The sequence below is a fragment of the Pteronotus mesoamericanus genome, unplaced genomic scaffold (genome assembly GCF_021234165.1).
Source record: "Pteronotus mesoamericanus isolate MK-2021 breed Mesoamerican mustached bat unplaced genomic scaffold, CSHL_Meso_final contig_657, whole genome shotgun sequence".
NCBI classification, from domain to species: Eukaryota; Metazoa; Chordata; class Mammalia; order Chiroptera; family Mormoopidae; genus Pteronotus; species Pteronotus mesoamericanus.
Window position 1 is genome coordinate 11523276 of NW_026555229.1, and position 13733 is coordinate 11537008.

General features: G+C 36.9%; 1 protein-coding gene across 2 annotated transcripts; it reads right to left on the reverse strand.

Moving 5' to 3' along the window:
• Positions 1-806: 806 nt before the first annotated feature.
• On the reverse strand, positions 807-13332 carry SMNDC1 (survival motor neuron domain containing 1). Of its 2 annotated transcripts, none has more exons than XM_054581488.1 (6): positions 13146-13332; positions 11816-11935; positions 7264-7406; positions 6485-6646; positions 4475-4628; positions 807-4005 (listed from the first exon to the last, which is right to left on the reverse strand). In XM_054581488.1, the coding sequence occupies exons 2-6, from the start codon at positions 11933-11935 to the stop codon at positions 3868-3870; spliced, it is 717 nt and encodes a 238-aa protein (XP_054437463.1). In that variant the 5' UTR covers positions 13146-13332; the 3' UTR covers positions 807-3867. The 2 variants fall into 2 exon arrangements, with proteins under 2 accessions (XP_054437463.1, XP_054437464.1); XM_054581489.1 differs by having other exon boundaries at positions 13135-13151.
• Positions 13333-13733: the final 401 nt, after the last annotated feature.

The window sequence follows — 13733 nt, forward strand, 5'->3', positions numbered from 1 at the left end:
TTTTTTTTACTATTTATTTTTAGCCAAGAAAAAACTTAGCATGTCAATATTGGTTTCTGAACCAAAGAACATACCTAGACACAGATATGCTTTTTAAATATCAGAGTTTAAAGGGATTCAATTACTTGGGTTTCTGTTTCTACTGTATTACCTGTTGTTTTGCCTGCTATGCTCTTCTTCTCCAATGCAGTAAAAATTCAGTTTAGCTTAAAACTCAAAGAAATCCTAGATATAAAGAATGTTCACATTTACTTATAAATTACCATTTACAGTAATTGGTTGCTTCACAGTATATAATTTAATACAATTCATCTGGTATTTATTGAACTTTAAAGATTTTAACAAATGTAAAACCTTGGTTTTAATAATTTTTCATTTCAGCTAATATTGAAGTTAAGGCAGAGTCAAATCAAAGCTTTAAAAATATTTTTTGACTGAACTTCCAAGTGGTTATTTGTCACCTTTTATAATTACAATCTACAGACATACACAATGTACAAAAAAATATGGTTTTCCTTTGTTACCCGATGGTTTTCCTTTGCTTTATTAAAGGCAAACACACTCAGAATTAAAACTGCATTGTAATGGAAACATAGGGGCACTCGTGTGAAAAAACAAACATTACAAAAAAATTAGTTACAATAAACGGATGCATTTCATTTTAGTTTAATGCCTAGTTTCCCTAATTGGGCTAAGAAAACCACCACTTACTCAGGTAATTTTTCCTTCATTTCAAAAATTAAACTGCTTTTATATAGGGTGGGCAAAAGTAGGTTTACAGTTTGTATGGAAAAAGACATCCAGGTTATGATTAGTACAATAGCTTTATTAACTCAAAAGAATGTCACAATAGCACAGTAAACTTATTTTGCCCACACCTGTGTTTACCAAAACACATGGTTTTCAGCCAGGAATGCATATCGGAATCACCTGTGGGGTAGACAGATCCACCTTAGCTAAGTCTGGATTAGTACCTCTTTAATTTTAAGTAAGTATAACCTGTACTCCCTTCCCATTAGGAATTGTGCCCTAAGATATTCTAATATAAAATTTTTAACCTTTACTAGGATATACTACTTACAAGTTTGGTAATTTGACATTTCAGTAATGTGTATAATTGGGGGCCACAAATTTTAAGCAATGGCTATTACTATGCATTTTAATAAGAATTATTGTTCAAGTTAAGGAAAAAAGATGAGCTATTCATCACTACCACTCTGCACAGTAACAGCAAATATTTCTATAGTGCTTACAGTATGACACGTGCTCTTCCAAGCACTTACACATATTAACTCACTCATCCTTACAACTTAATGAAACAGGAATTATTCTCATTTTACAGCCGAGAAAACTGAAGCAACGAGGAGTTATGTACAGGTAATAAGGGAGCCAGGATTCAAACATGAGTCTGACTTGAGTCCTTACTCTTCTAATATGGCCTTTCTACAAGTTAACTTAAAAAGCATGTTATCTGTGATTAATACAATTTTTATTTACTTCGAGGGTGTTAGGATTGTTCTTTCCTTCAACTGTTCAATAATAAAGTCAAATGTCAAGTTTTGAAGAGCATGCAACTTGGGGGCCCTAAATGACTAACCACTGGATTTGTCAGTTACCGAGCTTGTCTAGTCTTTCTTAACAGGAAACTCCATTAAATTTTGTAACACAGCTTCATAAGACCAAGTGTCATATTTGGTTTCAGAGTACTGAGAACTACCTTCATTTGTAAGATATTACTGGTATCATGAGATGCTTCTCCTTAAGCATCTTCTCAACTTCAACACAACACAGGTACTCTATCTCCCCAGGTGTCCTAACTTTTTTGTCAGAGACACTATCATCATCCTGACACCTAGGTCTTTTGAAAGAGCCAACCTAGGTCTTTGACACAAAGGCTCCTGATCTCAAGTATATATGCCTACTAAAAAAAAAAAAATCATAGAATATAGTAACCTTTACTCCTCATCCTACTGCACAGCCCTCCAAAAAAATTAATATGCAGAAAGGAAGGCCCATGGGGTCAAACAAGGCACAAGTCTCAACACAGGAGTCTTGTCTACACAAACACCAGGTGAATGACAAACATACTAAGGTAATCTCACCAAAAATCATTTTACATGGTCAATTATACCAAACACCTGTCCTGTGCTTTTTAATTAAAAGGGTTCCATTGCAATCCTTCAAGGATACTGTTGGTTATTATAGCATTACAACTAAGTAACAAGAACATTAGTATATTTTTAAAGTTTTCCAGGCTAAGTGGCCTATTTTTCACTCTAATTTGTACCTTGTATTTAAAACACACTTCATCTTTTATTCTATCCTTCGTGCTCTACCTGTGACCATAAGTTAAAGGATGTAGAAGTAATTTCCTGGGTTGGTGAAGGAGCAAGATGAAAAATTCTACCTCTCACCACTACCCTCCTAAGTTTCAATTTACCAAAAAAATTAAAATCCACAAAGTAATTTTTTCCCCTTATACCAAAAATTTACAAACAACTCTATACAAAGCTCAAGTCCTTAAAATAAGACTGGTTTAACTTTAGAATCCAATTTCTTATGTCTAATGGAAGAGGAGTATATAAGGATTTATTGAAATCTTTATCCTACTCATTCTCTTCTGTGGAATTGATGTATGCAAGTACATTGAGGTTTAATCATTATCAATGCTGGCAGCTAAGACTTTACTTTTCTGAGAACACACCCTAGAGATTTTAAAAACACTTTATTTAATAAAAGTTAAACATACAAAAACTGAAATTAACATCCTAAAAAATCACCATCTTCCATTAACAGGAAGACCCTTTTCTATGCATGTATTTGGCTTAAACTCAACTCAGGAAAACTGTGATGTTCACTTACACCAGTAAATGCTGACAACTTGATCTAATTAACAAAAATTCCAAACTCAGCTAACATGAACATAATATACAGGGAAATTATGGTCAGATTAATGCACAAGAAATACAGTAAATTTTTAATGATGAAACATTCAGTACTCTTGTTAATTTAGCCTTGGTTTATGGTTTTGGTTTTTTTTACAAAAATAGTATCTACACTGTATACAGGGCTATACATCAGCTTTTTGTTTTCTCATATAAACATTTCACATCCAAAAAAATGGTACCACTACCGTGAGTGAAAAACCAACACAGGAAAAAAAGCAAACATACAAAAAAGAAAAAGGAAAACAAAAGGAAAAAGAGAGAGAGAAAAAAAACATTAGAAAAGGTAGCTGGTCCTAAACATGGTTTCTTACATAGAATTAAAACTCAATGAAAAGAATAAAAGAGCTGGATCAATTTTAGAGATGGCCTAATAGGCTTAGGAAACAAGTACTGAAGGAAAAACCTCAAAACGGACCTTGCCACTTACAAATTAATCTATTTTAGGTTTAACTGGCCAACAGCTATGGTTAAGGTAAGAAAAAGATCTCTGTAGAAGTTTGGTGTTTTGCCTTGACGTTCCACTGATTTGCTAGAATATGTAGCAAGTTCAAAGGTTCTGAAAGTTCCAGGTTAGGACTTTACAAAAAGTATATGGCATCTGGTTAAGTGGGGGCCTGATATTAGGAAGGTTAACAATTCATTTAAGTGCTTTTATTTAAGCAGCATCTGTCTAGAAAAGTTGCTCTACCCAACAAACTTTGAGGAAACTGTGGTGGTGGTGGTGGTGGTGGTAGTAATGAAGAAAGTTAAATGAATAGCAGTTATCAAATGCAATTTCTTCAAGTTTCATTCTACTGAAGTCAAACAATGACAAAGTGTCTTCCTTACTCATCTAACAAATAATTTACCTTTAGAAAAATATAAGGATAAAAAGGTAAATGTAAAGCCCTGCAGAGATGAAATCCAACAGTTTTTCTGATTATTGAGGCATCAAATGCCTAACATTATATTTAGAGGTATCTTGATACTGTGTCATAGGTTTATCAGCAATTCCACAAGTTCCTACTCCAACTTTGCCAGTTACACTCTCAGGTGAAGCAAAAATACTCCTCTTTACCTAGGGAAAACAAAACAGAAACCATTCTTGATTAGTTTTGGAAACAATAAAAATTACAAAATACACTTAGAAGGAAAAATACATGAAGGGAACCTGAGTGCCCTTTTAAATAAAATCTACCAGTGATGTCCAGCATAAGGCATGTTAACAAAGCAGGTATGGTTCAACACACTCCCTTCCAAGTAGAAAGACAGCAACTCACTTTTCAAATTTTAGTTTGCAGATTGAAAAAAAACCCAACTAGATCTTTTGTAATTCTTGATATAAACTCTCTCATTCTTAGTGTTTCTACTGCACACAGTGGCTAATAAAGATTTTTTTCAATAAGCCTAAAATGAAGACTGAAGAGGATTCTGAATTTAAGAACCACTAATGTATTTTTAAAAATCTATATACCTTTTCCACTTTAAAGTTATTTTAATCAGAGTAGCACTTTTCAAATTTATAAAGTATGATCAAAGGTACTAACCTGGCCTTTTTTGTTTTTAGAATAGGCTCTGTTATTGAACTGTTGCCATTTCACCTTCTGGTCTTCTCTCTCCTGCTCAAGTTCTTTTATTCTCTGTGCTTTTTTCAAAGCTTTCTTCTTTTTATATTCACGTTGCTGGGCAATCATTTCTTTTCTGTGTGGATGTAACAACTAAATGTCAATTCTTAAGATTTAAAAGGTGAACTTCCTTGGGTATATTTAGCAGTGCAAAAAACCAAAACAACAGAACAAAAACTAAAACTTAAACACACTCTTCTCCCCATGGAAAAAAGCGTTAACATCAGTGCGATCACCCAGAGCTAATAAATGTTTTTGTGAAATACATAGCATCCTTGGGAACTTTGAAACATAACTGTAATCTATTACCCACTATAAATATTTCAACTATGCCTTTTTATCTAATGTCTACATAGCTTTTGCCAGTTGTGTTTTACGAATGAGTGTCAACAGATGTCTAAACCTTTGTTCAATTTCTAAATGGAGAGTTAGCAAGTATAATATGCTGCATTTGGAAAAAGCGTATGAACAGATTAGATGAACATAAAAACTCATTCCACTTAGACTGGAAGGGCACAGCAGCAAAACGGGAAATCATAGCTAACAATTCTTAAAAACAACTGGGGTTTTCCAAAAATAGTAAATAAAATCAAAGCCTAAAGCTCTCACTATAAGTTCTGCTCAGTCAACTGACTTCTCACCAAAAACAGATGAAGAAAGGGGTCTTTAAAAATAGGCAGTAAGATCTAGACTCCTTTGCATCATATAATCACCACTATGAAGCTCAGTGTGGCTTTTTACAGATATCAAAAACTAAAAATAGAGATGTTATATTGTTCTACAATCTGATTTTCTTATTGGGATGCTTAATCAAATGTTATTTTAATAGGTGACAATTTTCTTAAATTCAAATATATTTATGTAGCACCTTAAGTTTTGAAAACTCTTTGACAAATACAAAAGACAGCCAATTGTGGCATAAATGCAGGATTTAACCAAAATACTGTTAATTCTGCCTCTTGAATACCTGCCAAACTGTACACTTAGCCATCTTTACTCTACTACTCCCTGGGTTCAGGCCACCATCTACACCTGGGTAGCAGCCTTCTCTCTGCTGCCAGTGATCAATGGAAAGCTCAAATCTGATCACATCATACCTCCTCCACTTGAAATGCATCAGTGGCCTTCAAGCTTTTTATCACCTGGCTGCTACCTCTCTAACCACTTCTCTTTTCAAAACAGCCACCTTCAAGCCCCAAGTTTTTACCATACGGATTTCTTTGTTACCTTGTTACCTCTATGTTCTCACCTTATTTTCCTTTTTAAAAGTAAACATTTACTGAGCTCTTACTACATGTCGAGAATAATGCTACATGCTTTATTAATGCTATTTAATCTTCACAAGCCCATCATGTAGATACTACTGTCTGTTTTACAGATGAGGAAAAGAGAAGGTAGACACCTTGCTCAAAGTCGTATCTTCTAGGTTGTTAGCTGGCTAACGCCTTTGCTTTTCAAATCTCTAAAGTTTAGATGTCACTTTCTCAAAGAAATTTGCCCTAATGACTAAGTGCAGTTTAGGGACCTTTTTTTTCTTTTTTTGGTTCCCTTAAAAGTAGACATTATGTTTCCTTCATAACTTTTATACTTTACTATTGGAAGTTCTTCTTTAGGTATTTTGTTTTCTAAACTATAAACTCAGTGAGGACAAGCCCAAGTAGGTTGTCTTCACTGTGGTGGAACCCCAGCATCTGGGTCAGTGATAGTATACACAGTATCTGCTTAATAAATATTTATTAAATGCCTCAGTGGGAACCTCAATATCCTTACCTTACTTAAGCATACAAATATAGAGAATGAAAGGCCTTATACTGAAATAATGGTAAATAGCATTATTATCTTCTCACCCTAAACTAACCTACATAGATTATGCAGCCATCTCAAATACCTAATTGGGGAAGATTACAGTTGAAATCCTAAAAAGTCACTTACTTTGACATGGGTTTGCTTCCACTGTCCTCCTTTGCCTTCCTTCCTTCTTCTACAGGCTTGAGGTTCAACAGTGGAGTCACTTCAGCATTGCCATAGCCAGCAAAGGTGATTGCAGCGGTGCCATTTTCTTCATCTATCTCCTCAATCTCCGCTTCATAACACCTGTAAAGATATCATGGCTGTAAGCAGGTGAGTAAAGGTTTAGTACTCAGCCTACAAGACTTATACTGCAGTGATTCAACTACTACATGTGTCTAAAATGAAAGTTCTATAATCAAATAGTCCTTTGGCAAAGATAACGCAGAAGAGTGGTTCAAGTTAGCCATCTTCTATCCCAAAAGGAAGACCTAATCAATATATTGCCAGGAAAGTCTCCTACATTTCTACTGAATGTGCTTTGTCAATCTCTTTGAAAAAGGTATTTCTTATAAGAACAATCTCAGTGTACGAATTTCACAAACATCTAAGACAGCCAACCATTCACTCAATTTTCAGGTTGAGGAAAAAAGAATTTAGATTATTTTTTAAAATACCCATTCATTTTCCTCTGCTTTCAGTTTTTCTTTTCCCTAGAATCCTAGCCATTCTTCTGCCCAAAACTTAATCCACCGCTAAAAATGAAGCTGAATGAATCGCAACCACCCCAGAATCAAATTGGCTCTTATTAACCATATTGGCTATACAGAAAGATTAAAATAGGGTAGTTTAAACTGAATAAAAACATCTTACCATTTTATTTTATTATTTCATGTTATAGTTAGTTTTTTTTCTACACTTACTGTCCATCTTCACTCCAGACTGCCATACACTTGTCCCCTACTTTCCATGAGTGAGTGGGCTGCGCAGAAGCAAAACAGTCTGAACTTGTAAGAGTTTCTGAAGGTTGAGTTGACAGAAGGTCTTTGGTTAGTTCTATAACTTCCTAAAAAGTAAAAACAAAAACCATAATATTATTTTTATAATTCACATTGTCACCTATTTTCAACAAGCAAGTTCTTTTACTTTTTGATGACAGCTCTCTCACCATGTAGCACTTAAGTTAATCTACACGTTAATCTGCAGTTCACAACATTATAACGTAGGTACTGTGATTATCCCCATGTAGAAACTGAGATACAGTTATTTTATACAGTGGTGTAGCTGGGATTTAATCCCAGACAGCTGCCTTTCAACTTAACCTCAAATACTAATAGAAATAGGGTACACTTGAGCTTGTACTATGCATTATTTCTAAGTGTTAATTTTAGTTAAATAGATCTCTGTGAAGATGAGAAATAGTCAATTATGAACTGAACTAGATTCAAGATCACATTTATCTCACATCATTGTCACATATATTTCATGTACTATTTTATAGAGCATTAAACTATTAAGTGCTTAGCCAACATGTCCCACACCCGCTAAAGCCCCAACACATTTGAAGCAGCCTTATTAACAATAAAAATGTTCCTGTTCACACATACTTCTAATAAAATACTGTAGGTATATATAAAAAGCCATTAGTCTTCCTATTCGCTTACTATAAAGCTTACCTCATCTGGGTAAGCAAGTTACCAGGTTAGACTTAAACTGTCCCAATACCTTAATGTTAAGCACATTAGCACAGCTTCATTTACAAGGAAAAATAAATGTTAACACACACAGGCAAGCGATATCTTTCTGTGTGGCAAATATTTTTTGTAATTCAGGCTTACATTTATTGGCTTCACTTGAGGTATTTGGCAGGGCTGATTAAAAAACCTAAATAGTACAAATGATAGATTTCCTACCTATCTGCTACATTTTTACTCTAATGAAGACCCATATTGTGCATCATCTTATTTAAGAACCTACATACGTGTTCTCCCACTACTGCATTTAAAATACCTTAAAACATCACCTTGTGTGTTTGGAAAGAAAAATGAACTCTGTACTGAGGTTCTTCTAGCTCCCATTGAAGTTTTAGAAATAGTAGTTCTGGTTCAGTAGCCAAGAACGTTAATTACCTCTTGCCTAAGAGTCTAACTCTTCCTGGCTATATCTGAAAAACTAATATTTGAGCCTCAAAGGGGAGTGGGGGGTGGAGGCGATGTTAAACCCTTGAAGAAAGGTCAGTTTTGTGAATTAAAAAATTTTGTGAACGAAAAAACTACAAGACTCAGATTTAAATTAAAAATTCAGTAGAGTTATATCTTTAATGAAGTTTTATTTGGTGCCTAGTAGCCATTCAAATACCTTTTAATTTGATGATCCTTTGCAAATAAAAGCAAAGAACTTCCAAATAAATATATCATGTACTATACAAAGGAGAGTAAGTTATCCGGTCTTGTTTTTAATTAACCACTTTTAGGGCCAGGAATGTAAACTCATGTAAGCCTGAGTCAAGAGCCCATACGATCTCCTGAAAAGTTATGCCTGTTATAAAGGATTTTCAGGGCTCTGCACTGAAGTTACTTTTTAAAAAAATCCACATTTATCCCTCGTTGTCTTTTTACTTCGCCATATTTTACATACCCATCCCAACGAACTATGAAAACCCTTCTGAATTTTTTTCTTCACATGTACATATGGACCAAAGTAGCAGAGAAACTATTTTATGTATGAGGGGGTTCTTAAAGGTACATACCATTAATTACTTTTCCTCCCCCAAGTCTGAGTTCTGAAACTGCTCCTTCATTGACAGATGAGCAGCAGTTACAGTAATCGGCAATTCCAGGAAGCATCAGATGTTGTGATCTACATATCAGCAGGTCAAAAGGGATGCACTCAAGCACTCTGCTTACTGAAGGAAGGCGTTTCGGGGATGCAGAGAGCCACTGTAATATATGAGACAAGTGACTTGACCCCTGCCTCCTTTAGAACCAGTTTTATTTAGCAAAACAGCTTAATAAATTGACTATTTTTGTGATTATCATAGACTGCCTGGGGAGCTAGTCAGCTAGCTAGCCTGGATTTTACTATACCTACATTTTTTAGTAAAAAATAAATAAATAGATAGATAGATAGCAATTAATTAGAACGTCAATAGATCAAATTTACTGCCTGACGAGTAAATCTGTTGTTTAGAAAAAACCGTATGTTTTAAGAAATAAAAATGGAAGCCTTACTGACAAAATGGAAGTCACTGAAAAAAGTGCAGGAAGAGTATCTGTCATAAATGGAAGGCCAAACAAATTCATAACCAGAATAAGTACATGCCATAAGAGGAACACAAAAATACAAAGGAGCCCACAAACGCAGTGAGTCTGAAGAGACTTTTCAGCAAACATAAAAGGCAGAATTAAACATCAATGACCTGAGGTATAGCCCAGGAAAGAGAGAAGGAAAAAAAGAAATAAAAAAATTTAAAACCCATGCTAAATAGAAGCTGTAACTGGAGACAACAATTACTAGGTAGAAGAATATATCTAAACTCTTTCCAGCTTTTTATCTAGTTAAATGTTGCCTTTCGTCTTTGTAGTTTTTAGTTCAAAACAGACCTAAATCTACTAACCAAAATGAAAATTTTTTTCATGATAGATGAAGAGGAAAAGAAAATGTGATCAAGTTCGGTCAGGAAAACATCCTGTATTATTACTACTTGAAGTGTTAGAACTTATGCTTCTAAACCTGTGCTATCCAATAGGAAAGTAGCTGTATGTGGCTATTTAATTAAAATTAAAAATTCAGATTTTTAGTTACCTTAGCCATATTTCAAATATTTGATAGCCACATGTGCCTAGTAGGTACAGTACTGCATAGCAGATATAGACCAATTCCATCATTATAGAAAGTTCTATGGTACAGTGCTATTCTAAATGGTTATAGAAAAGAGAATGTTTTACAGATAAATGACCCCAGGGCATTATTAACTCAATCATAAGTAAGCCATTTATGTGTTTACTACAAGGCCTATCACAATGGTCTCTCTCCCTACTGTACTTCCACTATAGATCATGTCACTATAGGGCAACTCTGCCTCGGCTCTGACAATTTTTCCAGATGTATTAAAAAGTCCTCATAATCATGCTGTTTCAACTTTCACTTGCAACTTCCCCCTGACCAGTGCCACACAGACCCTTTCTCCCAATACACACAATGCTGCACACAATCTTTTTCTTTAAAATAAAAAAGAACTGCTTTTAAAATGTAACAGGTAATAGGGGCACACCCAGATCTCTGAGGCAAGAAGAAAGTTGGCCTGGGAGTGGGAAAAACTGCTCCCCAAACATCTCTTCCTTACTGACTAGCACCCTGAAATCCACTGGCCTGACTTCTATATATTGATAAGGGGTTCTGTTTTTAAAAATAATGTACCATTGCAACTTCCTGTAACTTCATCCTAAATCTAGAATTTGAACCTGAAAATATTCAACATCTTAATTATGCCCAGATAAGCTCTTCCAAATTAGTATTAAAATACTAATTTTAATGGGCAAAAGATAATAAAAGAGAGGGAAAGGATTTATCTACGATAGAGATGATTAAAGCCTTGTATTGAATCAGTAAAGAAAGATCATCTAATCAAAACACCTTTTAAAACTTACCAAAACATCAGGTTCAAAATTTTAAGTTCTCAAATTTGTTAAGATGAAAAGTCCTATGTATTTACAAATCTTGTATGATTTTTTATTAATCAACCTGGTGTTCTGAGAAATAACAGGTATTTACTGTTAAGGCTTTAGTTGTCTTGAACCACCTCCCAATCAGTGCAGTTTTTAAAAGCAGGTATCATACCAACTGAATTCCACACAAGTTGAATTTCACATAAATTCAATTTAACTTCAACAAATGTCAACAACTACACTGTAAAACCTATACTTAAGTTCAAATATTATGTAATGTTTACACAGAAAACAAATCTCTGATATTCTTACACTGTGTTTTCAATACAAGGTGTTACCCACTAGCTTTGACAGACACACTCATTTTCAAAGACTCTTGTGCCATTAAAAGGAATCTTAATCACGTTTTATTTTTCTCCTTCAATTTTAGTTACTTTCTGAACTATATTTTCTTTGCCAGTTCACTAAATGTACAAGCACTTCCCACTCTAAAGTTATATGTATCACTTCTATAGTAAGTTTGACAGACTTCTAAAATAAACTGATTTTTTAGAATTGTAAGACTACGAGATTTACATAACAAAGGCCAATGTTCCACTCATTTTGATGTATGCAAACTAAGGAAGCAACCTTACTTCTACAAGCCATATATTCCTGTGGGAATATACACAAAGGGGGGGGGGGGCAGGGTAAACACCACCTCCAAGGGGTACTTTGGATATCTATAGCGGATAAGCAATAAATCATTTGAAAAACACAGAACTATTCTTTATGAATAATGTAACTGTAAGTGTCCGCTCATACTTACTTGTAAATCTTTCTTTAATTTTAGTAAATCTTCATTTTCTCCATTTCCAGACAATGCAGCTTCAACTTGCTGGAGTTGAGCTTTGTAGCTTGCCAGCTGTTTTGCTAGATCCTCTGACATCTGGAGGGAAAAAAGGGTAAGGCCATGAAAACTGAACAAAACAAAAACACCATAAAGAAAATAATTGTCTGTGTGCCTGAATTAACTTTGCCAATTTGCTCCCAACTCATAATTCACTGCAGCTCAGTCTATCACCATCACCTCTACTGCTTAGTTCAGAGAAAAGCTGTCTCTCTGAGCCAAACCACATACTTCAAGGGAATGGATTCTGAATATTATAAACATGCCCGATAAATTCTATACAGAAACAGAAAACACTTAGTGATGAACGAAAAAGATAATTTCTAATTTTCTTAAATAATAAGAAAGGCACTGTACTGTGTTGGTCCCAAACAACGGGGTTGTTTATCTCCTCACCCCTCCCCCAAAAGCACTAAAGCACTAATCTGCTGGAAGCGTCAAGACTCAAAATATATATGTATGTATTAATATGCACTAAAGAATATTTCCAAAACCAAATATAAGTGGCTTTTGGATTAACTACACAAATAACACTCTCTACACGCCCTATTCAATTAATGAATGTGTTTAGAAGCTCTTCTCCGAGCAGGTCTATTTCCTTCAGTAAAAGAAACAGCCCAAGTTCTCTCCCATTTAACCCATCCTAAGGAACGTGCCTTTCACCAAATCCGGCTCATCCTCCCCTGGGAACAAGATACGACAGAATCCCTTCTCGACGAGTGAGCAAACGCACCGGGTTCCAGAGGACCCTTCCCTATCTTACAGTTCCCGTCCAACGACAGCCTGGAATCTGGAAGGGCTCCAAGACGGAGAGGGCAAGCCGGGCTGCCCCCCATCCACCCAAGACCTCAAAGCCCGCCACAACTTGGCCGACTATTTCAGGCCTCCAAATTCAAACATTAGCTTCCAGGGAGACCGAACGCGCGAAGGCTGCGGATGCCCGGCGGGCCGGGAACCACAGCCCCAAACAGGCACCGCCCGAAACTGCCGAGGTTGTCCTTCAGCGGCCTCCTACGTTCCAACCCCACCCGACGGCTTCCCCGGGTTAGCCAGGTTCTCCGCCACGGCCCGGAGGCCCCAACCACCACCGGGGCCAGGGCTCAACTCTTGAGATGAGGCTGGGGCTCCCAACACCCTCGGCCGGCGCCCAGGCCTCTCCAGCGCGACCGGCAACTCGGCCTCGGGCCTCCCGCGCCTGGGGAGAGGCCGCGGCCCGGCGAAGCCTTACTCTCCCTCACCGGTTCGTTACCTTGCGTGGGGTTGGGGGCGGGGCGGCGGGAAGGGGTCGGGGCAAATGAGCCCAGGGGTGGCAGCGGCGACAGTGGCAGGAGCAGCTCGAAAAATCCCCGCGGCGACAAGGCGACTTCTCTGAAAAGAACTTGGTCGACCGTGAGGGGGAGGGGAGGAAAGGAAAGCCGGGCACTGGCAGGAGGAAGACAGAGGCGGGTGAAGTTTCGCGAGATTTTAAAATCCCTCGCGAGACCTCGCTCAGCTCACGTGACTCTTATCGCCCATTGGTCATCAAGCCCTTATTCGCGCTGAGGACGCAGAGCGGGCGGGGTTTAGTAGAAAGGAAGTTGCGTAGCTGGGCTGCGCCCCGCGCGACGTAAGGCCTGTTTTCACCAATTCCGGTTGGGGAGGGGGCTTGTCGTGGGGTTGTTTGATGTCGGTCCCTTCTTGAGGTTCCCAGGGGAGCAATCCTGTGTACCTCCTTGGGCGAGCAGTGCTGGGAGATGGGAGTAACGGGGTTTAATGCAGCATTCGTACTAGTTCTTACCAGCAGCATCAGCATCGCCTGGTAGTATATTACAAACGCGAATTTTCAACACACACCCCT

Coding starts and splice junctions, on each gene's coding strand:
- SMNDC1 (XM_054581488.1), bottom strand. CDS start 11,935: ATGTCAGAGGATCTAGCAAAACAGCTGGCAAGCTACAAAGCTCAACTC. Junction 7,407..11,815: donor AATTAAAGAAAGATTTACAA/GTAAGTATGAGC, acceptor TTTACTTTTTAG/GAAGTTATAGAACTAACCAA. Junction 6,647..7,263: donor GTCTGGAGTGAAGATGGACA/GTAAGTGTAGAA, acceptor ATATCTTTACAG/GTGTTATGAAGCGGAGATTG.